Source organism: Hemiscyllium ocellatum, chromosome 6 (genome assembly GCF_020745735.1).
Source record: "Hemiscyllium ocellatum isolate sHemOce1 chromosome 6, sHemOce1.pat.X.cur, whole genome shotgun sequence".
Lineage (NCBI taxonomy): Eukaryota > Metazoa > Chordata > Chondrichthyes > Orectolobiformes > Hemiscylliidae > Hemiscyllium > Hemiscyllium ocellatum.
Genome location: NC_083406.1, coordinates 2,119,075 through 2,144,971, shown reverse-complemented (window position 1 = coordinate 2,144,971; position 25,897 = coordinate 2,119,075). Strand labels below are relative to the sequence as shown.

At 42.1% G+C, this 25,897-nt stretch overlaps 1 protein-coding gene across 1 annotated transcript in view; it reads right to left on the bottom strand.

Annotated features, from left to right (window-relative positions):
- Positions 1-7,386: 7,386 nt before the first annotated feature.
- Positions 7,387-25,897, bottom strand: part of tmem123 (transmembrane protein 123) — a 31,889-nt gene continuing 13,378 nt past the window's right edge. Inside the window, exons 2-4 of the mRNA XM_060826448.1 lie at positions 15,254-15,433; positions 12,581-12,734; positions 7,387-8,788 (exon numbers count right to left, since the gene is read on the bottom strand). Of these exons, the coding sequence (XP_060682431.1) occupies positions 8,764-8,788; positions 12,581-12,734; positions 15,254-15,433 (359 nt within the window). The 3' untranslated portion in view covers positions 7,387-8,763. The remainder of the gene's footprint in view (positions 8,789-12,580; positions 12,735-15,253; positions 15,434-25,897) is intronic.

Here is a 25,897-nt window from a genome sequence, read left to right as displayed (position 1 = left end):
CTCTTCGGAGGGTTGGTGTGGACTTGTTGGGCCGAAGGGCCTGTTTCCACACTGTAGGGAATCTAATCTAATCTAAAAATCACACAACACCAGATTATAGTCCAACAGGTTCATTTGGAGGCATGAGCTTTCGGACCACTGCTCTTCCATCAGGTGGTTGTGAAGGAGCAGTGCTCTGAAAGCTATTGCTTCCAATTAAACCTGTTGGACTATAACCTGGTGTTGTGTGATTTTTAACTTTGTACACCCCAGTCCAACACCAGCATCTCCAAATCTGACTGCCAAAACATGAATGTTTTGTCTGTAAATGGCATCTTAACTTATTTGATAGTATCGCAGTGTTTGTCAATTAGTCACTGCACATTCAGGTGCGGGACAAGTTTCTGTCCATGAAACTCTAAAGGCAACTGAGCTCTCGTTACACTGTCTCTGAAAGGTTCTTGCTTCGTTTTCTTTGGGGTCAGACAGTTAGAGAAATTGCCTCTTTTGAAAGAAACATAATCATTCCTACTTAGAATCTAAGATTTACATGAATGGCTCAACTAAAACAAATTTCAAAAGTATTCACTTTAAAGTCCTTGCTAACTTGTAAACGTGTTCAGGTGGACAGACCAATTCACCGGCCATTTCAATTGCACGCCTTTTTACTGCAAGTGCAGCGCCTTGCTGGAAATATAACATGCGATTATTGTGCATGCTCAGACGAATGTCTGGCCCTGTGAATGAGCAAGCAGGCTGTATAACCGAGCACATCGTCCTTTTGCGGCACATGCATGTTGACGAACATCAGCAGATATCGCCTTCAATAATAAACAAGAGGCTCTGGTGGAGATCGGAAGCACACATGTCGTCTCGACGCTCCGGTAAAGCAGGAGTGCTTCCCGAATTTTGCGACACACTTTTCACCTTGCTGCAGCACACCAACTGAAAAGTGCTGAGAGGCTGAAAGGTAGGAAAATGGAATTGAGGAATATCAGATTAACCATTTAATAACAGAGCAGACTTAATAAAACGAATAGCTGAAAATGTATTGCTAGAAAAGCGCAGCAGGTCAGACAGCATCCAAGGAACAGGAAATTCGATGTTTCGGGCCAGAGCCCTTCATCAGGAATGAGGAGAGTGTGCCAGGCAGGCTAAGATAAAAGGTACGGAGGAGGGACTTGGGGGAGGGGCGATGGAGATGTGATAGGTGGAAGGAGGTGAGGGTGATATGCCGGAGTGGGGTGGGGGTGGAGAGGTCAGGAAGAGGATTGCAGGTTAGGAAGGCGGTGCTGAGTTTGAGGGAATCGACTGAGACAAGGTGGGAGGGGAAATGAGGAAACTGGAGAAATCTGAGTTCATCCCTTGTGGTTGGAGGGTTCCCAGGCGAAAGATGAGGCGCTCTTCCTCCAACCGTTGTGTTGTTATGTTCTGGCGATGGAGGAGTCCAAGGATCTGCATGACCTCGGTGGAGTGGAAGGGAGCGTTAAAATGTTGAGCCACGGGGTGGTTGGGTTGGTTGGTCCGGGTGTCCCAGAGGTGTTCCCTGAAGTGTTCCGCAAGTATGCGGCCCGTCTCCCCAATATAGAGGAGGCCACCGGGTGCAGCGGATGCAATAGATGATGTGTGTGGAGGTGCAGGTGAATTTGTGGCGGATATGGAAGGATCCCTTGGGGCCTTGGAGAGAAGTAAGGGAGGAGGTGTGGGTGCAAGTTTTGCATTTCCTGCGGTTGCAGGGGAAGGTGCCGGGAGTGGAGGTTAGGTTGGTGGGGGGTGTGGACCTGACGAGGGAGTCACAAAGGGAGTGGTCTTTGCGGAACGCTGATAGGGGAGGGGAGGGAAATATATCCCTGGTGGTGGGGTCCGTTTGGAGGTGGCGGAAATGACGGCGGATGATACGCTGTATACCAAGGTTGGTGGGGTGGTAGGTGAGAACCAGTGGGGTTCTGTCTTGGTGGCGGTTGGAGGCGCGGGGCTCAAGGGCGGAGGAGCGGGAAGTGGAGGAGATGCGGTGGAGGGCATCATCGATCACGTCTGGGGGGAATCTGCGGTCTTTGAAGAAGGAGGCCATCTGGGCTATACGTTTTTGGAACTGGTCCTCCTGGGAGCAGATGCGGCGGAGACGAAGGAATTGGGAATATGGGATGGCGTTTTTACAGGGGGCAGGGTGGGAGGAGGTGTAGTCCAGGTAGCTGTGGGAGTCAGTCGGTTTATAGTAGATGTCTGTGTTGAGTCGGTCGCCCGAGCTAGAAATGGAAAGGTCTAGGAAGGGGAGGGAGGAGTCTGAGACAGTCCAGGTGAATTTGAGGTCGGGATGGAAGGTGTTAGTAAAGTTGATGAACTGTTCAACCTCCTCGTGGGAGCATGAGGCAGCGCCGATACAGTCATCGATGTAGCGGAGGAAAAGGTGGGGGGTGGTGCCAGTGTAGTTGCGGAAGATGGACTGTTCCTCATATCCTACGAAGAGACAGGCATAGCAGGGGCCCATGGCAACTCCTTTAGTTTGGAGGAAGTGGGAGGATTGGAAAGAGAAGTTATTCAGGGTGAGGACCAGTTCAGTCAGTCAGAGGGTGTCAGTGGAAGGGTTGGTGCGGCAGGAAAGGAAGAAGCGGAGGGCTTTGAGTCCTTCGTGATGGGGATGGAGGTGTACAGGGACTGGATGTCCATCGTGAAGATAAGGCGTGGGTCCCTCGTCAGGTCCACACCCCCCACCAACCCAACCTCCACTCCCGGCACTTCCCCTGCAACCGCAGGAAATGCAAAACTTGCGCCCACACCTCCTCCCTTACTTCTCTCCAAGGCCCCAAGGGATCCTTCCATATCCGCCACAAATTCACCTGCACCTCCACACACATCATCTATTGCATCCGCTGCACCCGATGTGGCCTCCTCTATATTGGGGAGACTGGCCGCCTACTTGCGGAACGCTTCAGGGAACACCTCTGGGACGCCCGGACCAACCAACCCAACCGCCCCGTGGCTCAACACTTTAACTCTCCCTCCCACTCCACCGAGGACATGCAGATCCTTGTACTCCTCCATCGCCAGAACATAACAACACGACGGTTGGAGGAAGAGCGCCTCATCTTCCGCCTGGGAACCCTCCAGCCACAAAGGATGAACTCAGATTTCTCCAGTTTCCTCATTTCCCCTCCCCCCACCTTGTCTCAGTCGATTCCCTCAAACTCAGCACCGCCCTCCTAACCTGCAATCTTCTTCCTGACCTCTCCACCCCCACGCCACTCCAGCCTATCACCCTCACCTTGACCTCCTTCCACCCATCACATCTCCATCGCCCCTCCCCCAAGTCCCTCCTCCCTACCTTTTATCTTAGCCTGCCTGGCACACTCTCCTCATTCCTGATGAAGGGCTCTGGCCCGAAACATCGAATTTCCTGTTCCTTGGATGCTGCCTGACCTGCTGTGCTTTAACCAGCAACACATTTTCAGCTCTGATCTCCAGCATCTGCAGACTTCACTTTTTACTTAATAAAACGAATAGCCTACTTCAGCTCCCACATCTTATAGTCTTATGAAAAGGGGTAATAATAAATTTTACAAAAATAAATATGTCCTATAACAAGTATTGAGGAAAATATACAAATCAGTTAAGTTGCAACACAAGCTTAATGAGGCTATAAAAACAAATGAAACACATGGATTTATTGTTGGAGGGTCAGAAAAGTAGGAAAGTTATGTAAAAGTTATCAAACTTTAATTAGGTTAGACATTGAATTGTTGTGTACAGCTTTGGCTACCACATCAAAATAGTGTAAGATTTAGAAGGATGACACCAAAAGTGAGTTTATAATCAGAAGCAAATTAACAGGTTCATTCTCTTTTCAAAAATAGGCTGAAGGCTTATCTATTAGAGATTGTGCAACTTTTGGATTGGATAGCATAGGCAAGAATCTTCTCACTGAAGGACAAGAGTAAAACTAGAGTTTATCATTATGACACTCACCACAAAACCAAATAGGAAATTTGAAAAAAAAATCCTTTGCCCAGAGAGTGGCAATGATGTGAAGGGGGATAATATGGATACATTTAATGGGTAGTTAGACATGGTGGAGAAATGAATAAGGGCTATGAATGAGGAAAGTTAGGAAGAAGTTCAAGTGGTGGATAAGTGTTGCGTGGTTGGAGCTTAAGTGCTTTATCTAGTAATATGGAACAATTTCCAAACCAAGAAAGTCCACATTGTGAATAAATCTACCGCCAAATGTGTGATTGCTTTATTACTGTTTTGAATCACAAATGTCATTGTATTTAGAATGGTATTGAAGATGGGCATTAAAGGAAAAGGTGTGTCCTCTGTATAAACCTCTCCCTTTCTTAGACAAATTTCTTTTTTTATAATGACTTTATGCAACATGGATGTTTTCAGTGGATTTTGGAATGCTTTTAGTAAACAATTTTTCACTTTATTCAGTATATAAAACCACCTAAAGTTCACACCTGGATAATTTTGCTAGCTTTGAAAATTTGTCATCCTAACTGTTTTAAAAAATATATTCATTCATGAGATATGGGCATCACTGTTAAGACCAGCATTAATTGTTCACCACAATTTGCCATTACAAAGGAAATGGCAGAAGAGTTGAATTGATACTTTGGATCTGTCTTCACTGGGGAAGACACAAGCAACCTCCCAGATGTAATAGTGGCTGAAGGACCAAAGATAATGGATGAACTGAGGGGAATTTATATTAGACAGGAAATGGTGTTGGATAGACTGTTAGGTCTATCCCAAGGTACTTAAGGAGGTGGCTCTAGAAATCGTGGACACATTGGAAAATGATTACCAATGCTCTATAGATTTAGGATCAGCTCCTGTGGATTGGAGGGTTGTCCCACTTTTCAAGAAAGGAGAGAGAGAGAGAAAACAGGAAATTATAGATCTGTCAGCCTGACGTCAATAGTGGGAAAGATGCTGGGGTCACTTATAAAAGATGAAATTATGACTCATTTGGATAGCAGTAACAGGATAGGTCAGGATAGGATAGGATGAAGGGAAAATCGTGCTTGACTAATCTTCTGGAATTTTTTGAGGATGTAACTATGAAGATGGACAAGGAGGAATTATTGTGTACTGGGCTTTTAGAAAGCTTTTGACAAAGTCCTACATCGGGGATTAGTGAGCAACATTAGAGCACATAGTACTGGGACAAAATACTGACTTGGATTGAAAATTGACGGGCTTATAGGAAGTAAAGAGTAGTAATAAACAGGCCCCTTTAGGAATGGCAGGCGGTGACCAGCGGGATACCACAAGGTTCAATGCTAGGACCGCAGCTGTTTACAGTATACATTAACGATATAGATGAAGGTATTAAAAGTAATATTAGCAAATTTGCTGATGACACAAAGCTGGGTGACAGGCTGAAATGTGAGAAGGATGTTATGAAAATACAGGGCAACTTGGACAGGCTGGGTGAGTGGATGGATGAATTGCAGATGCAGTTTAATGTGGATAAATGTGTGATTATCCATTTTGGTGGCAAGAACAGGAAGGCAGGTTACTATCTAAATGGAGTCAAGTTAGATAAAGGGGAAGTACAACAAGATCTAGGTGTTCTTGTACGTCAGTCAATGAAAGCAAGCATGCAGGTACAGCAAGTAGTGAAGAAAGCTAATGGCATGCTGACCTTCATAAGAGGAATTGAGTATAGGAGCAAAGAGGTCCTTCTGCAGCTGTACAGGGCCCTGGTGAGACTGCACCTGGAGTATTGTGTGCACTTTTGGTCTCCAAATTTGAGGAAGGACATTCTGGCTATTGAGGGAGCACAGCGTAGGTTCACAAGGTCAATTCCCAGAATGGCAGGACTATCATAAATTGAAAGATTGGAGTGACCGGGCTTGTATACAAGAGTTTAGAAGGATGAGACAGGATCTGATTGAGACGTATAAGATTATTAAAGGATTGGACACTCTGGAGGCAGGAAGCATGTTTCCGCTGATGGGTGAGTGCAGAACAGAGGATACAGTTTAAAAATAAGGGGTAGGCCATTTAGAACAGAGTTGAGGAGAAATTTCTTCACCCAGAGAGTGGTGGGTGTATGGAATGCTCTATCCCAGAAGGCTGTGGAGGCCAAGTCTCTGGATACTTTCAAGAAAGAGTTGGATAGAGCTCTTAAGGATAGTGGGATCGAGGGTTATGGGGATAAGGCAGGATACTGATTGAGGATGATCAGCCATGATCATAATGAATGGTGGTGCAGGCTCGAAGGGCTGAATGGCCTACTTCTGCACTTATTGTCTATTGTCAAAGCTGTTCAGAGGACAAAGACTACCATAACATCTCTTGGAAAGAAAAATATCTTTTATATTGAACAAATACATATATTGTTGCTCATTTTGTTTTTTCTGAAGCACTGTAACACAAGTCAGTGTTGTCGACTGTTAATTACCAACCAATTAAAAATGATATTTGGATACTCCGACTTCAGCTTAGCTTTTTAAAAAAACTTTAACCTCAACACTTATTTTATTCAAATGTAAATTTTTTTAAACATTTGTTGTCAAGATGAAAGCATTAAGTATTTTAAATGTCTTCCTTTGGTTACTAATTGTAGATTTTAAAATAAATAAATCAAAAATCCTCTTTGTACATCAAAAATCATACTGAGGATATCACCACTAGCTGGCAAGCCTGGTATTTATTCCCCATCTGTAATTGCTGAGGTGGTGGTAGAGTGTATGTTAGGTCTACATATAGCATTTTCTACTAAAATTAAATCCTATGGCCATAACCACACTTGAAGTTCAAAACTTTCTATGGATAACATTGATTTGAATAATTTTATCTGAAACTATTTCCAGCTCTGCTTTGTGAAAATCCATAGTACATCCCTGCCACTTCTGTAGTTTGGCCAGATTTTCTCACCTAGGGTTTCTTTTTCTCATTTGCTCCTGTTAATCAAATGTATGGCGTGACTCTTAAAAATACGCAGGTTGACAGCCAGTCAGAAAATGGAGCAGTTAACGATCTATCAATCTATAAGGGAACAAATGATTAGCAGACTCTTCAGCCCCTCAAGCCTGTGACCTACCTCCACATACCTGCCTTCGGCCCTTAACAAAATGTTTAGTCTGATGAAGATAAGCTAACAACTGATTTAGCATCATGGAAGGAAATTCAAAACGTGTATCACCTTTTCTGTGTAGAAGTGCTCCCTAACATCTCTCCTGAATGTGACATTTAGGACAAACAAACAATGCTCAGAACTGCCAATGCTAGAATTGGTGTCGTTGGGCATGGTTTACACTGGCACCAAAATGGTCACAAAGTAGACTCGACCATGCAATCTCAGCACCATTGCAAGCTAGAAAGGGTATGGTGTTTGAAACATGGCAAATTCTGTGTAATAACACAATGGAGTTAAAGAAGGCAGTCTTGAAATCAATAAAGGATCAATAAAACTTTTTAATTATTTTCACAACTACAGCAGTCAATTTTGTAAAAGTGCTTTGATTGTATAATACTTTGAGGTTGCTTGCTGATAGTGATTATAGCACCTCAGCTCACACAAGGCGTTAACATAAATCTGTTTATTCCTTGTGGCAACAACACCTGCTTTTAGAAGCAGCTGAGTAAAAATACGTAAATCCAAGTTCAGTGTTCGTACAACGCAGCAAAAGTCTGGTCTAAAATGTTTACTGTCTTGAAACTGCAAAATATATGACATTATCCATTCATATTTATGTACGTTCATCCCAATTTGTAGATAATCCTTTTTTTTGTAAGAGTAATCTGATTCAAAATGGATAGAATCAAGTCATTAGGAATATACATTACTAAAATAAATTTTAACAAGTTCTATACAGGTTCTAACTAATGCAATTTTGCAACTTCAACAGGGCAAGAAACAGAGAAGGCAGCTTACACAGAAGATATTTAAATTATTATAATTTCTAATAACATACTTGCTCAAAAGAGCTCAAAGAGGATGCTTTACATGCTGCATAGTTGATAGTTTAAAAAAAAGCCTTTATTTTGAAACAGTGGAAATAGTTTAACACCCATCTGCCTTATAAAGAATCAGTACAGAAAACAACATTATTTTTAAACAAGTTAAAATTAATTTTTAAGCAATGAAACAAACAAAAACCCAGTAAAACATAGTTGAGAAACTAGAAATTATAACTGGTGTCTTTCACAAGAAATCCTTCAATATATTTTAAGTGTAGACATGACCAGTAAAATATCAAAGGAATGTTATTAAAAATCTTATGCAGTAAAATCAACAGTCATAAAACAGAAGTAATTTATTAATGTGCAGGTACAACTTAGATAGAGTTTCTCTCTGCACAAAGTTCTGTTGACATTCTGATTGCTATATATAGAGTGAACATTAGAGACAATGGCCTTGAATAAAACAAAACTAAAGCTTTGGTTTTGGACATTTCAGCCAAATGAGAAAACCTAAAGCTTGAAGGGAAACAAGGTGGTTGTCTTTGCACCAATTAGATCATATCCAGGGCAATCCATACTTTGTTCTTTCATAGTCATGACTACAGCTTCAAAGTCTGACACCTGGTCACTAGATAACTAGTTAAGCTTAAGAGGCACTTGCAGATTTTAAAATTATATCTCATGTTTTGAAATCTAAAAACATTAATCCAATGCAACAATGCTCTTGGGTAGAAACTTTTATGGAAAAAGACAGTAATTTAATATGCAAAAATCTGAACAGATATTTTAATGAAAAGACAAATCTTGCAATCATAGATTCCAATTCATGGAAAAAGCAATGCTATCCCTTGGAGTTTTCATATTTGATGCTTAGATTATTGCCTCAGTTTCTTCACTGGAATATAAAAAAAAGTTAGTGCTTTTTCAATTATGAAGTAAACCACATTTTGAAGTAAATGTAAATTAAAACCAACAAATGAAAAAATCCACAAAGAACAAAGATTGAGGATGCTGGACACCTGAAACAAAAATGTTACTGGAGAACCTCACCAGGCCTGGCAGCATCTATAGAGAGAGGACAGTCATTGGTTTGAGTCCAATGATTCTCCATCCACTAGATTCTAAACAATGATTCTGCTTTCTCTTCTCAGATGCTGCCAGGTCCTGCTGAGTTGCTCCAGAAATTTCTGTTTTCCTTTAAGAAATCTATGAAATTCCTGATAAATTCAGAAACACATTTTATGATGAGTGAGTCCTGAAATCTTGACAATGGACACAATCCTAAGGTCCCTGACTTAAGTTACCAATTCATAGGCTTTCCGCCAGACATAACTGCAGATGTTAAATGCAATCATTCATATTTGGGCGAGGTTATGAAGAGTGTATGAATAATGAACTATCATTTAGTCCATTTTCAGTCATTGACATCTGAACCCTACTAGAAAATTCTAGATGCCAGAAATGTAGCAAAGCCTGGGTGTTAAGGGAATGAACAAAACGAAAAGAGCCTTCTTACTTGATGAGGTTAAATTACAAGTTTGAAATAAAAGAAATTGTGAACAAGTTATGTTTTTTTTTTCTCTCTGCAAATGCTGCAGCAATTTTTCTTCTTCATTTAGAGGGACTACACCATCAAATAGATTCAGAGATGGAAACACCAGAGGCAAGAGGTCAGACTCAAATAAAGTTTAACTTCTTCAAAATATCAAAAGTATAGTATTTGAAAAAGTAAGTCATTGACTCTATGGCAGTCACTAACTAAGGAAAACAATGATACCATTATTCATGAGCATCCTTCACATCAGCAAAATGATCTAATCACAACATACTTCACTGAACCTATATGTCAAGAAATACAGTAAGATGGTGATATTCGTATTTAATCTGCATGTTGGTAAATTCAGTTTTGAAATTTCATTCCCATTGTTGAAACTGACAGGAACAAACTACTGCAGATGCTGGAAACTGTACTGAAAACAACGAATGCTAGAGCTCTCAGTGGGTCAGATAGCATCCACGCAGAAAGAGCAAGCTAACATTGAGTCCAGATGACTATTCATCAGAGCTGAAACTCTCCTCATTTAGACTCTAAAGAAAAAAATCTGCCAGTTTCAAGCTGATGTTTAAAAAAGTTCTGTGATTTACACAGTTACATTCTCAAGTGAACTTGAGCAATAGGTTCACTTGAGAATGTAACTTTATAAAGTTCTGAGATTTAAATATGAAAGAACTGAAACCAACATGGTCATTCTTAAAGAGGAGACTTAACCAACAATCCAGGTCTTTTTCAACGTATAATTTCAGTTACATCACATTGTAAACTTTTACTAAAAAAGCTGTGTCTTATGATTTTATACTCCACAACCACCTGATGAAGGAGGTGCACTCTGAAAGCTTGTGCTTCCAAATAAACTGTTGGACTATAACCGGGTGTTGTGAGATTTTTAACTTTGTACACCGGCACCTCCAAATCTAGAAACACTGAATGGCCTGAAGGTGGATAAATCACCTGGACCAGATGGACTATACCCCAGAGTTCTAAAGGAGATAGCTGAAGAGGTAATGGAGGCATCAGTGGTGATCTTTCAGGAATCACTAGAGGACTGGAAAATCGCTAATGTGACACCCCTGTTTGAAAAGGGAGTAAGGCAAAAGATGGAAAATTACTGACCGATTAGCCTAACCTCAGTCTTGGGTAAGATCCTGGAATCCACTATGAAGGATGAGATTTCTGAATAGTTGAAAGTGTATGGTAAAATAAGGCAAAGTCAGCTTGGTTTTATCAAGAGGAGGCCATGTCGGACAAATCTGTTGGAATTTGTAAAAGTAACGAGCAGGTTAGACCAATGAGAGCCAATGGATATACCCACCTTCAAGAAGGCCTTTGACAAGGTGCCGCACAGAAGACTAGTGAGTAAAATAAGGGCCCATGGTGTCAGGAGAAAGGTGCTAGAATGGATAGAAGCTTGGGTGTCTGGCAGAAAGCAGAGTGGGGATAAAAGGGTCCTTCTCAGGACGGCAGCCAGTGCCAAAAGTGGTGTTCTATAAAGCTCAGTGTTGGTTCCACAACCTTTCACTTTATACATTAATGATCTAGATGAAATAACTGAGGGAATTCTGGCTACTTTTGCAACAATATAAAGATAGATAGAGGGACAGGTATTACTGGGAGGCTGCAGAAGGATTTGGATAGTCGGGAGAGTGATCAAAGAAGTGGCAGATGGAGGACAATGTGGGAAAGTGTGAGGTCATGCACCTTTGTAGGAAGAATAGAGGGGCATGGACTATTTTCTAAATGGGGAGAAAATTCAGAAGTCTAAAGTGCAAAGAGACTTGGGAGTTTGAGTCCAGGATTCTCTCAAGGCAAACTTGCAGGTCCAGTCAGTAGTTAGGAAGGCAAATGAAATGATGGCACTTTTTTGAGGGGGCTTGAATATAAAAGCAAGGATGTACTTCTGAGGCTCTACAAGGCTCTGGTCAGACCACATCGACTCAGATGTACAGCACGGAAACAGACCCTTCGGTCCAACCCGTGCATGCCAATCAAATATCCCAACCCAATCTAGTCCCATCTGCCAGCACTTGGCCCATATCCCTCCAAACCCTTCCTATTCATATACCCATCCAGATCCTTTTAAAAGGTTGCAATTGTACCAGCCTCCACCACTTCCTCTGGCAGCTCATTCCATACACGCACCACCCTCTGCATGAAAAAGTTGCCCCGTAGGTCTCTTTTATTCTCTTTTCTTCTCACCCTAAACCTATGCCCCTCTAGTTCTGGACACCCCCACCCCAGGAAACAGACTTTGTCTATTCACCCTATCCATGCCCCTCATGGTTTTATAAACCTCTAAGAGGTCACCCCTCAGCCTCCGACACTCCAGGGAAAACAGCCCCAGCCTATTCAACCTCTCCCTATAGCTCAAATTCTCCAACGTCCTTGTAAATCTTTTCTGAACCTTTTCAAGTTTCACAACATCATTCCCATAGGAAGAGAACAGAATTCCAAGCAATATTCAAACAGTGATTGGAGTATTGTGTGCAGTTTTGGGCCCAATATCTCAGGAAGAATGTACTGGCTCCATAGTATGTTCAGAGGACGTTCACAAGAGTAGTCCCAGGAATGAAAAACTTAACATATGAGGAACGTTTGAGGACTTGATGGAATTTAGAAGGATGGGGGAATCTAAGTGAAACATACAGAATACAGAATGGCCTGAACAGAGTAGATGTTGGCAAGATTTTTCCCATCGGTAAGAGAGACTAGAACCCGAGGGGATAGCCTTAGAGTAAAGGGAAGACCTTTTAGAGTGGTGAATCTATGGAATTCGTGCCACAGAAGGATGTGGAGGCCAGGTCAATGAGTATATTTAAGACCGAGATAGGTAGGTTCTTGAGCATCAAGGGGATCAAGGGCTATGGAGAGAAAGCAGGAGAATGGGGTTGAGCAACATATCAACTATCACTGAATGGTGGAGCAGACTCGATGGGCTGAATAGCATAATTTATGCTCCTTTGTCTTATGTTTGTGGTCTTATAGTTCACAGACCAGTGATTGAACCTGCAGCTTGAATCATATACTCACTTATTGTGCTATTGAGTCATCTTAAGGTTGGAATTTTTAACAACGCGAAGGGAGAAATCTTTAACAGCGCTATTTGTATTATACATGATATGGGTTTCTTACATTGTTCTGTACCGAGTGCCACTTCTGGAAATGCAAAATCTTCGTCCAAGGTAGAAAACAGCTATGACAGCCAAAGCCAACACAGTACCGCCTGCAAAGCTTCCAATATCAAAATGTGAAACAATGGACAAGGCAGTCGTAGAAATATCAGTACCTGAGAAAGCAACAGAGTAACAGCAATAATAAGAAGGATGTTTAACAGAAACTGGCTGTGCATCTTTTTGAACAAATTCTTTTAATACGGCTGATCATAAAGCCAAAACTGAAGCAGTGACTCAGATCAATAAATTCAGCTTTCACAACACATCGAGATTGTAAAGAAATGGTGTGGTAAGGATTTTTAATTGTTATCATTATCAACAGGAGTAGTGCCAGAAGACTGGAGGACAGCAAATGTTGTTCCCTTGTTTAAGGAGGGGAGTCGGGACAACCCTGGTAATTACAGGCCAGTGAGCCTTACTTCGGTTTTGGGCAAGATGTTGGAAAAGCTTACGAGATAGGATTTCTAATCATCTGGAAAGGAAAACTTTGAATAGGGATAGTCAACAAGGTTTTGTGAAAGGTAGGTCGTGCCTCACTAACCTTATTGAGTTCTTTGAGAAGGTGACAAAACAGGTGGATGAAGGTAAAGCGGTTGGTGTGGTGTATGTGGACCTCAGAAGGGCATTTGATAAGGTTTCACATGGTAAGCTATTGTACAAAATACAGAATTTCTGGATTGAAGGTGAGTTAGTGGTTTGGATCAGAAATTGGTTAGCTGGATGCTGATAGAGGATGGTGACTGATGAGAAATATTCATCCTGGAATTCAGTTACCGCAAGGATCTGTTTTGGGGCCACTGCTGTTGGTCATTTTTATAAATGATCTGCAGGTGGGTGTAGAAGAATGGGTTAGTAAATTTGCAGATGACACTAATGTAGGCAGAGCTGTGGATAGTGCCGAAAGATATTGTGGGTTACAGAGGGACATAGATATGATGCAGAGCTGGGCTGAGAAGTGGCAAATGGAGTTTAATGTGGGAAAGTGTGAGGTAGTTTACTTCGGAAGAAGGAACAGGAATGCAGAGTACTGGGCTAATGGTAAAATTCTTGGCAGTGTAGATGAACTGAGAGATCTCGGTGTCTAGGGCATAAATTCATGAAAGTTGCCACCCAGGCTGATAGGTTCTGAAGAAGGCATATGGGGAATTGGTGTTTATTTGTAGGGGGATTGAGTTTTGGAGCCACGAGGTCATGCTTCAGCTGTACAAGACATTGATAAGGCTGCACCTGGAGTATTGCATGCAGTTCGTGTCACCACATTATAGGAAGTATCGGTAAGCTTTGAAAATGGTTCAGAGGAGATTTACCAGGATGGTGCCTGGTACGAGGAAAGGCTGAGGGAACTGAGGCTGTTTTTGTTAGAGAAGGAGAAGGTTGAGAGGTGACTTAAATCGAGACGTATAAGATAATCAGAGGGTTAGAAACGGTTGTCAGCAAGTCATTTTTCCTCAGATGGTGAAGCTAACATGATGGGGCATAGCTTTAAATTGAGGGGTGATAGATTTAGGACGGATAGCAGGGGTAGATTCTTTACTCAGTAGTAGGGGCATGGAACGGCCTGCATGCAAAAGTAGAATGGTGCTGGAAAAGCACAGCAGGTTAGGCAGCATCCGAGGAGCAGGAAAATCAATGTTTCAGGCAAAAGCCCTTGATCAGTTTCCTGATGAAGGACTTTTGCCCAAACCATCGATTTTCCTGCTCTTCGGATGCTGCCTGACCTTCTGTGCTTTTCCAGCACCACTCTAATTTAGACTCTGACCTCCAGCATCTGCATTGCAGTCCTCACTTTTGTCTGCCTGCAAGAGTAGTAGAGTTGCTGATGTTAAGGGCATTTAAGTGGGCATTGGACATACATATGGATAATAATGGAATGGTGTAGGTTACATGGGCATCTGATTAATTTCACAGGTCGGTGCAACACTGAGGGTCAAAGGGCCTGTACTGTGCTGTAACATTCTATGTCTATGTTCTAAATGACTGAACCAATGAAGTCCACATTTCAAGGTTGGTTTGTTAAGGAAAATAAGGCAGTAAGGAGACTGCCACTGGGCTTCAGCCAACAATAAACTTTTTCTGAATGAGAGGCTGGATCCTTCTTAAACCTCCATTTGAAACAAGTCAGATCCATGCCGCTATCACTCCCACCCTTTCCCTGGACTCCAATCTTTCTACCAACGCACATTCTCTTCCCATGTTGGCCTCTAATAACATAGGACCAAACTTCTTTCAATCATCTCATGCAGAATGTTCTTACTTGTCTGTTTGACAGAAACAAAAACGGTGCCCCATTCACACTGTCCTTGCACCGCTACTTCACTGAGCACAGCAAAATGCCTGGATCAAGTTCTATATTTATCACTGAGTCAATTCTTGCTACTTCATCTGCTGTCACATAACATCCACACAGCAGGTTTAAAAATTAAACAAGTTTTTCACTTTCACTCCACTCTTCATTCAAAATTCCCTCGCAATATTTCAGCTGTTAACAAAACAATATCCAAGGAATCATTTCTTACACACCGAACAAAATACTCAAAATGGCAAAAAACCCAAAATTTTATCATAATCAATTTTGTCTAATTAAGAGTGTAGCTCCAAACTTTCGTCTTTAATCCTCTTTAAAGATACATACTTGTACTATTAGCAGAAGCTGCTGTGGTAGTAGTTTCCGTGCTACTCCTAGATTTGGTGGTTGCTGTTCTACCAGTTGGAAGCACAGTTGTTACAGCGATTTCTGTTTTGCTGGTTGTTTGTGCAGGAGCTGTATAGTTTGGAGATTCAGTGGATAGATGCACAGTTGTGTTAGAAGTAGCTGCCAGCGAAAAAAAAATCAATAGGTATTATTGGATGATGCAAAGATATCCTTTATGCATTACAGAAAATGCACATTAATACAATACAGATTAAAAACTGACCCAAAGCCAAAATATTAAATACTGCAAAGTAATTGTGGCCTGGAAAACTGGAAAAGTAACCCATTTAAAGACTGCTTAGTGGTGACAAAATATCCTTCTTGAATTTGAACCTCATTGACAACAGATTTCTGCCTAAGTACAAGTCAGATTTCTGTCAGTTTAGAAATGGGAAGTAATTTGTTGCCTTTTTTCCGTTTAATGAACTATCAATTGTTATTTGTTTCTATCGTTTCCACAGATAGAGTGGGAGAATGAAAGAGAAGAAGAAAGAAAAACAAAGCAGTGAGCAAAACTGAAATTTTTTAATGAAATGAAGAATGATAATAGAATCCTGACATTATGGAAACAGGCCCTCTGGCCCAACATGTCCACATCAACCCTCTGAAGAGTAACCCACCCAGACTCATCCCCTAGCCTATATTTACCCCCAACCAACACTGCCCTGAACACTATGGGCAATTTAGCATGGCCAATTCACCTGAACTGCACATCATTGGATTGTGGGAGGAAACCGGAGCATCCAGAGGAAACCCACACAGACACAGGGAGAATGTGTAAACTCCACACACACACACACTCTGAAATAGAGAAAAAGGTTTAAAAAATATATAATTAAATATTGCTCTGTGAGTTATTTTATGACATAGTTGTGAGCTGATAGCTGTAGATAAAAATCACAAGAACACAAAACTATTAGTTAAATAATACAAGACCATTTGTTGTAGGAACTAACTTATCTGCAAGGTAGTGAAGGAATGATCATGATAATGCTCACAACTAATCAAAGAGGTTGTTTATTAATTGAACATCTGAACATCCTGATAAGCCAAATGGTTCACCTTAGCAAATCCTGGGGGTAGGGACCTATCCAGTCTTTCCCCCCCGTCTCAAACACCCTTTTTTTCCCTGTCTGAAGGGACAGTTTATAAAATTAGTTTTTACTAGTACATGCATATGCAGATGGTTCATTATTATTTACCATATTTACAGTCTATCTGCAATAAAAAATAATTTTTATGATGTACAGAAACCTGGTCCATGCTGTCATCCAGGACTAAAATACAGGCAAACTGGGAAATTGTCAAAATTTTCAAAAATCTTTAACTTTATGATAACTCTGGGAACAGTGGGCAAAAGTGAGGACTGCAGATGGGAGAGATTAGAGTTGGGAGTGTGGTGCTGGAAAAGCACAGCAGGTCAGGCAGTATCCAAGGAGCAGGAAAATCGATGCTTCGGGCAAACGCCCTTCATCAGGAATCTTCCAGTGCATTACTCCACAGTGAGGCATAACAGTTTTGTTCCAAATACTACATTAATTTCAGAAAAGATCCATTAATTTTGTCTGTTTTCCATTTATTCATATTTGCTGCTGCTTTCCTATATTTGTGCAATCTTCTTCATGTCCCACTTTGTGGTTCATCTAAATAGCTGCCTTGCATTGCTACCATATCCTTTTGCTTTGCAAGCTCAAAATTTCCTCTTTATCAAATCCTTCCTACCTATAATTAATTTAAAATCCTCACTATAGCAAGAGTTCTTTGATTTGCCAATACAAAAGGTCTAGCACAGTTCAAATGTACAGTCCCATCAGAACAGCTGCTTTTGACCACAGGGGATAGATTTAAAGTAAGAGAGGGAAAGTTTAAAGGAGGTGTGCAAGGCAAGTTTTTTTTTACAGTGGTAAGTGCCTGGGAAGTGGGCAGTCAGAAATGTTAAAGACACATTTAGACAGATAGATGAACAGACAGGGAACAGAGGGATATAGACCATGTGCTGGTGGATGGGATTAGTTTAGAATAGCATCATGTTTGGCACAGACATGTTGGACGGAAAACCCTGTTCCTGTGCTGTACTGTTCTATGTTCTTGTGCTAGAGTTAGAGAACTGAAACCCATTCCTTCCATACCAAACAGTATCTATCCCTGCTAATAATAATGTCTTGGCAGCTTTTCAAATTATAAAATAGAAAAGCCCTCAGCATCTGCCATGTGGAAGAGCAGGGTCCTGCATCACAGGATTGCTTGCATTTGCTTAATCCAAGCAGAGAGGGAGGATCTGTAACCCTGACTGTCTACCTTTCTACTGTTGTGTCTCATATTTTCTGATGGTGACATGAGGCAAAATTGATTGGTGATTCGCCCAGCATTGGCAGGATGCTGCCATTAAAATGGTCTTAATTGCCCACTTAAGGTTCTCCACTAATGGCAGAATAGGAGTTGGGCCTTCTGGCCCAGACATAACTCTGATGTAATTGGAGAGGTGACAGAGTTGAAGTATGGTAAGAAATGCCCTTTGCATCTTCATGTTTGTCATCAGGGAGTGCAGAAGATTCTGCTCATGAATAGCAATAGAAACAGACTGATGCTAAATACTAACATGACTTTCAGGAACAGGTAGTTTGCCAGTGGTCAGTTGAGGAGGGAGATTGTCAGAGGTTATGTATTCCAATATCAATTGTGTATTGAAGGCCAGTTCCACAAAAGTTAAGGGGGAGTGGGCAGGGAAGGAAAAAACAACGAGAACATCTAGTCAGGATCAAGGAACAACTGTAGGACTCATAAGGTAAAGCAGTCATTTCTTTAAGGGAATTCCCTTCTCCAGATGCTGGCGCATTGGCAAGACCAAATACAGCAAAGGGTGACAAAACAGACAATAAGGACAACAAATAGTAACTATGAAAATAAACTTAAAAAAAGGTAGCAAAATGAGCACCAAAAGTTTTTACAATTACATACTGAAAGAGAGAGTAGTCAGGAGCAATATGGATCTCTAGAAAGCTAATAACAGTGATGTAGTCAATGGAAATAAGGAAATGGTGGACATGCTGAATAATTACAGCACATCAGCGTTAACAGTAAGGAACTGATTTTTCTGACAATTAGCAATGGTTTCATGGTCATCATCTGTGTCTTAATTCCAGATTTTATTTTTGTTGAATTCAAATTCCATTGTCTGCTGTGATGGGATTCAAACCTGGATCCTCAGAACATTAACTGGGGCTCTGGATTAACGGTCTCGTGACAGATGAGAAAAATTTGCTTCCCCTTCTGGGATAATCTAGGATAAGAGGGCACAATCTCAGAATATGAGCTTGTACATTTAAGTGAAATACAGACAAATTTCTTTTCTCAAAAAGATAGTGAACCTTTGGAATTCTTCAGCCAATTGGATTCACTTCCATGATTTCAGGAAATAGTTGGAGACACTGGATATTACAAAGGCTACAGGCCCTAGCGTTCCAAAACTGCAGAACTTGCCACTCCATAGCTGTTCCAGTACAGTTATAATGCTGGCATCCACCTGACAATGTGGAAAATTGAAGAGGTATGTTCTATATGTAAGAACAACAAATCCAACTGCCCAATCTAGGCTTGATATGTAAAGTGATGGAAGGTGTCAAAGATGTTATTCATGCCACATCCATAAGCATCCACTCTCAGATCAACGCTCAGCAGAAGTAATTTGTATAATTACTGCAGAAATTCAACAAAGATCAATAAACAGCACCTTTCAACCCCACAATCACTTCTATCTAAGGTATAAGCAGATACAGAGGAGCACCACCAACTCCAAGTTCCCTCCAACCCACACATAATCCTGAGATTTCCTTCATTCTTTATGGTCACTGGGTCACAATCCTGGAATTTGCTCCAAGGGGCCACCTAGAGCAGATGGACTGCAGTGGTTCAAGGTAGCAGCTCACCACCATCTTCTCAAAGGACAACTGGTTTGGGCAATAAATGCTGACCAGCCTGTGTTGCCCACGTCCAGTGAGTGAATTAAAAAAAAAAGATGGATGTTGAGATTGAGTCAGTAAATATATTCACAGTTCAGATAAGCAGAATTTTAAATCAACAAGTCAAGAATTATGAGGAATGGGCAAGAAAGTGTAGTTGAGGATTATTAAATCAATCATGATCTCATTGAATAGCATGGCAGATTAAATGGGCCGAATGGTCTGGTTCTGCCTTAACTTCTTACAGTCTTAAGAGATCAGTATGCCAGATATATCCTCAGGAAACTAATATTGCACTAGGGGCAAAATACACCTAAAGTTATTAACAGAAAATAACAAGAATAAAGAAAACAATGGCACTTAGATCCTCAAATATAACATCTGATTTTGTGAAGAAAATGCAAAGAATTCATCAACGACATATCTTCTACTGTATATAAAACTGACCTTCTTGATTTCATATTGGCCCCTCCTTTTCCTTAATTTCATTTGTAAAACCGACCTTTCCCCAATTTAGAATGCATACTTCTGGTGCACCCTTGACTTTTTACATAAACATTGAAAGAAAGAGTACGAGTAGGCCAGTTAGTCTTTCAAGCATACTTTGCCATTCAACATGGTCATAGCTGACCCTCGATCTGATCATATTCCCACTCTCTCGCTTTGAAACCTTTGGCCTCTAGAAATCTATTTCTTTCTTAAAACTATTAGGTGGCTTAGCCCCAAGCATTCTGCCTTTCCAAATACTCTCCATTCAAAAGCCTCAAGTGAACCGAGCTCCCCAGTCCCTTCAGGCCATGTGTTCCAGAGCTTAATGGCAAATGTGCAAGTTGCATTTTGGGAGAGAAAATCAGGGCAGGACTTGAGGATCTAAAATCTGAGAACAGGCTGAGGTAATCAAATGTTGTCAAGAACAACCACTTAACTATATAGCTTTTACTAACTTAGGTGGCAATAAAATGGCTTCTCAATGCAATAAATATGACAAATGGCTTCTAAGCTGCAAATTAACAATTCTGCTAAAAGCTGTATTAAGTGGCTTTAACCCTGCATAACTGACTAACTACACTCTGCGAAAAGAAAGTGAGGACTGCAGATGCTGGAGATCAGAGCTGAAAATGTGTTGCTGGAAAAGCGCAGCAGGTCAGGCAGCATCCAAAGAGCAGGAGAATCGACGTTTCGGGCATGAGCCCTTCTTCAGGAATTCCTGAAGAAGGGCTCATGCCCCGAAACGTCGATTCTCCTGCTCTTTGGATGCTGCCTGACCTGCGCTTTTCCAGCAACACATTTTCAGCTAACTACAGTCTCCCTCAACAAAGATTAGCAGACAATACTTCCTTTACATCATAGAAATAACTAGACTAGATAAGACACTACTGGCCATCCTAACTGACCTTCAAGTGTAGTTGCAAAGACTCAATTCATAAGATAAGGGTGACTTGAGTGTTGGAAAACAAAAGCTGGTTTCCAGGAAATATCATTGGGCTGAGTTGCTTTCAATAAAACTATTAGCGAGAAAGATGGTGACATCTTGCAAAATGTCCAGATTACAGAGGAGGAAGTGCTGGATGTCTTGAAACGGTTAAAGGTGGATAAATCCCTAGGACCTGATCAGGTATACCCAAGAACTCTATGGGAAGCTAGAGAAGCAATTGCTGGGCCTCTTGCTGAAATATTTGTATCATCAATAGTCACAGGTGAGGTGCCAGAAGACTGGAGGTTGGCAAAAGTGGTGGTGCCACTGTTGAAGGAGGGCAGTAAAGACAAGCCAGGGAACCATAGACCGGTGAGCCTAACCTCGGTGGTGGGCAAATTGTTGAAGAGAACTCTGAGGGACAGGAAATACATGTATTTGGAAAGGCAAGGACTGATTAAGGATAGTCAACATGGCTTTATGCATGGGAAATCATGTCTCACAAACTTGATTGAGTTTTTTGAAGAAGTAACAAAGAAGATTGAGGACAGAGCAGTAGATGTGATCTGCATGGACTTCAGTAAGGCGCTCAACAAAGTTCCCCATGGGAGACTGATTAGCAAGGATAGATCTCACGGAATACAGGGAGAACTAGCCATTTGGATACAGAACTGGCTCAAAGGTAGAAGACAGAGGGTGGTGGTGGAGGGTTGTTTTTCAGACTGGAGACCTGTGACCAGTGGAGTGCCACAAGGATTGGTGCTGGGCCCTCTACGTTTTGTCATTTACATAAATGATTTGGATGCAGGCATAAGAGGAATAATTAGTAAGTTTGCAGATGACACCAAAATTGGAGGTGTAGTGGACAGCGAAGAGGGTTACCTCAGATTACAACAGGATCTGGACCAGATGGGCCAATGGGCTGAGAAGTGGCAGATGGTGTTTAATTCAGATAAGTGCGAGGTGCTGCATTTTGGGAAAGCAAATCTTAGCAGGACTTATACATTTAATGGTAAGGTCCTAGGAAGTGTTGCTGAACAAAGAGACCTTGGAGTACAGGTTCACAGGTCCTTGAAAGTGGAGTTGCAGGTAGATAGGATAGTGAAGGGGGGATTTGGTATGCTTCCCTTTATTGGTCAGAGTATGGAGTACAGGAATTGGGAGGTCATGTTGCAGCTGTACAGGAGATTGGTTAGGACACTTTTGGAATATTGTGTGCAATTCTGGTCTCCTTCCTATTGGAAAGATGTTGTGAAACTTGAAAGGGTTCAGAAAAGATTTACAAGGATGTTGCCAGGGCTGGAGGATCTGAGCTACAGGAAGAGGCTGAACAGGCTGGGGTTGTTTTCCCTGGAGCATCGGAGGCTGGGGGGTGACCTTATAGAGGTTTACAAAATTATGAGGGGCATGGATAGGATAAATAAACAAAGTCTTTTCCCTGGGGTTGGGGAGTCCAGAACGAGAGGGCATAGGTTTAGGATGAGAGGGGAAAGATATAAAAGAGACCTAAGGGGCAACTTTTTCACACAGAGGGTGATAAGTGTACGGAATGAGCTGCCAGAGGATGTGGAGGAGGCTGGTACAATTGCAACATTTAAGAGGCATTTGGATGGGTATATGAATAGGAAGGGTTTGGAGGAATATGGGCCGGGTGCTGGCAGGTGGGACTAGATTGGGTTGGAATATCTGGTCCGCGTGGATGGGTTGGACCGAAGGGTTTGTTTCCATGCTGTACATCCCAATGACTCTAATTGATTGATAATTGTCTGAATGTATTGTACGATTATGGCCTGTAACTTTCTTTTAAAAAAAGTATAAAAACATTTGTTTTAAGCTATGAGCGCAGCTCCTCTGAGGAACACGGAGGTGTTTTTGGACGATCGGTGCCCAGCCATATGAAAAATAATGCGTGAAGTCTTAAACAGCCGGACCGATCGAGTGTTTATTGACTGATAGCTGAATTGAGAGAGACAGCCGGGGGCGGAGGGGGGTTGCCATGATGCGGATTCGGTACAGACAGATGGTGAACAGTGCTGTAAGAGCCTCGAGTCCCCCACTATTGAGTGTTGAGGAATCAGCCGACCACACGTGAAGGATTTTCCGCGTTTGGTTTTCCTCGCATTCAGGTCGCGGTTGACTTGACCCTTCGCTGTCTATAGTCTCAGTCCTGGTAAGAATTCTCTTTAAAAAAAGAGCAGGGTGGGGGACTCCCAGTAACAGGTCGAGGAACCTGTGGATCTGAAACAGAGTCGGGGACTCTTTAAAAAAAAGGAGTCGGGGACCCAGATTCGGTCGGATTGTTGTTGTCTAAATAGATTCCCAAATTGTTCTGTGAAAGACGAAATAAGGAAGTATGGCGATACACTATAATGAGACTAAAGAGGGTTTTGGAAAGTTGAGAAGGGTTTGCAGAAGTCATTAATTTTGTTGTGTGTTGACAGGTTGTTAAACAGTGAAGGTCTTAAATCAGGATTATGAAAGGAAGGTTGTTTAAAATAGGCTATAATATAGACAAGATGGAAGATCCACCTTCTTCATTGGTGGAACTATGTGAGAAGTATCCGGAAAAGTCTGAAAGCCTGCAAAAGCCTTCTGGTGCCTTAAATAAGACATTGGGTGAAGAGCAGTGGCCATTGGGTGGTCCTAAAAAGTATTCAGTTGGCTAAGTCAGCCCAACAATTGATTTGGCAACGAAGCCTGGGCTCTAAAACGACAGAATTGATTGGACTGTGGTGAGAATTCTGTTGTGAAGGACACAAAGAATTGGTTTTGCACTCATGGCAGGATATAGCCACCAAACTGGGAAGTGAATTAACTAATGATTGTACCATGAAATCTATTGAGATCCTCAAAAATAAATGCGCTCGAGTCAAACGTCACAGAAACAAAAAGAACTGTGCAGTTCGATGGTTGGCCTTGGTTTGGGTGTGTGAGACAATTAAAATTCAGATTTAGATGATTGATGTTCCTTTACCACCTCCCCACCCCCACTTAATCCACAAGCAAATCTTAATGCACCCCTGGTTATTCCAGTCCCTGCCGGATCGACAAGTCAAGCGCCCCCTGTCCTAACCCCTTCCCCACAGACTGTTCAACCTCCTGCTTATCAAACTGTTGCTGCCCCTAATTCTCAAATTCCCGTTGTTCTGTTGCACCGATTTCTGTATTTCTCCCACCTGGATTTACCCCCACTAATGCTGCTTCTCATATTCGTCCGATTACTGTTAGTTCAGCAACTGCAGCTTGTCCTCAGACACACACTGCTGCCGTAGCCATGCCTCCTCCTCCACCCCACCCAAGTTTACTGTCTCTGTAGCTTGGAACACTCTCAGTCAACAAAAATCAAAATCTCGCCAATCTTCTAAAATGTCTTACCGTGCCATGCCACAACGATCAGAAACCCCGCCGAGTCCTTCTTCTGAGGACTCAGGAGATAAAATACCCGCTCCAAGCATGTTCCCTTTAAGAGAACTGTCGAATCCACAGACTGGTGCTGCCGGTCAAAACGCGACTATCCTTGTCTACTGTCCCTGGAAGCCCCATGAAATTATGTGCATTCTCAGTAATGGCCAGACCGCCACAAGATTCCTCAACAGTTTGTTGATTTCCTAAACACCATTAAAGTTTGACGGCACTGCCCAGGACCTTTGGGGCCCTTATTCAACAGATCCTTACCCATAGAACATAGAACATAGAACATAGAAGGATACAGCGCAGTACAGGCCCTTCGGCCCTCGATGTTGCGCCGACCGAATCCTACCTAACCTATACTAGCCCAATAACTTCCAAATGCCTATCCAATGCCCGCTTAAATGACCATAAAGAAGGAGAGTTCACCACTGATACGGGCAGGGCATTCCATGAACTCACAACCCGCTGTGTGAAGAATCTACCCCTAACATCTGTCCTATACCTACCACCCCTTAATTTAAAGCTATGTCCCCTAGTAACACCTGACTCCATTAGCGGTAAAAGGTTCTTAGTATCTACCCTATCTAAACCCCTAATCATCTTATACACTTCTATCAGATCTCCCCTAAACCTTCTCTTCTCCAATGAGAACAGCCCCAAGTGCCTCAGCCTTTCCTCATAAGATTTTCCTACCATTCCAGGCAACATCCTGGTAAACCTCCTCTGCACTCGTTCTAAAGCTTCCACATCCTTCCTATAGTATGGCGACCAAAACTGCACACAATACTCTAGATGAGGCCTCACCAGAGTCTTATACAACTGCAACATGACCTCAGGACTCCGGAACTCAATTCCTCTGCCAATAAAGCCCAGTACACCATATGCCTTCCTCACAGCACTATTTACCTGGGTGGCAACTTTCAGAGATCTGTGTACATGGACACCAAGATCCCTCTGCTCATCCACACTACCAAGTAGCCTACCATTAGCCCAGTAATCCATCATCTTGTTATTCCTACCAAAGTGAACGACTTCGCACTTAGCTACATTGAATTCCATTTGCCACATTTCCGCCCAGCTCTGCAACTTATCTATATCCCGCTGTAACCTACCACTTCCTTCCCCACTATCCACAACTCCACCGACTTTTGTGTCATCCGCAAACTTGCTTACCCAGCTTTCAAGTCCTTCCTCTAGATCATTTATAAAGATAACAAAAAGCAATGGTCCCAAAACAGATCCTTGTGGTACACCGCTAGTAACTGCGCTCCAAGATGAACATAATCCATCAACTACTACCCTCTGTCTCCTTCCAGCCAGCCAATTCCTAATCCAAACCTCTAATGTATCCTCAATGCCATACCTCCGAAGTTTTAGCATTAGCCTACCATGGGGAACCTTATCGAACGCCTTACTAAAATCCATATACACAACATCTACTGCTTTACCCTCATCCACTTCCTTAGTCACCTTCTCAAAGAACTCAATAAGGTTTGTGAGGCACGACCTGCCCTTCACAAAACCATGCTGGCTATCCCTGATCACGTTATTCCTACCCAGATGTTCATAAATCTTATCCCTTACCATTCTCTCTAAGACTTTGCCCACCACTGAAGTCAGACTCACTGGCCTATAGTTACTAGGGCTATCCCTACTCCCTTTCTTGAACAATGGGACCACATTCGCTATCCTCCAGTCCTCTGGTACTATTCCCGTTGACAATGACGACATAAAAATCCAGGCCAATGGCTCTGCTATCTCCTCCCTAGCTTCCCATAGGATCCTGGGGTAAATGCCATC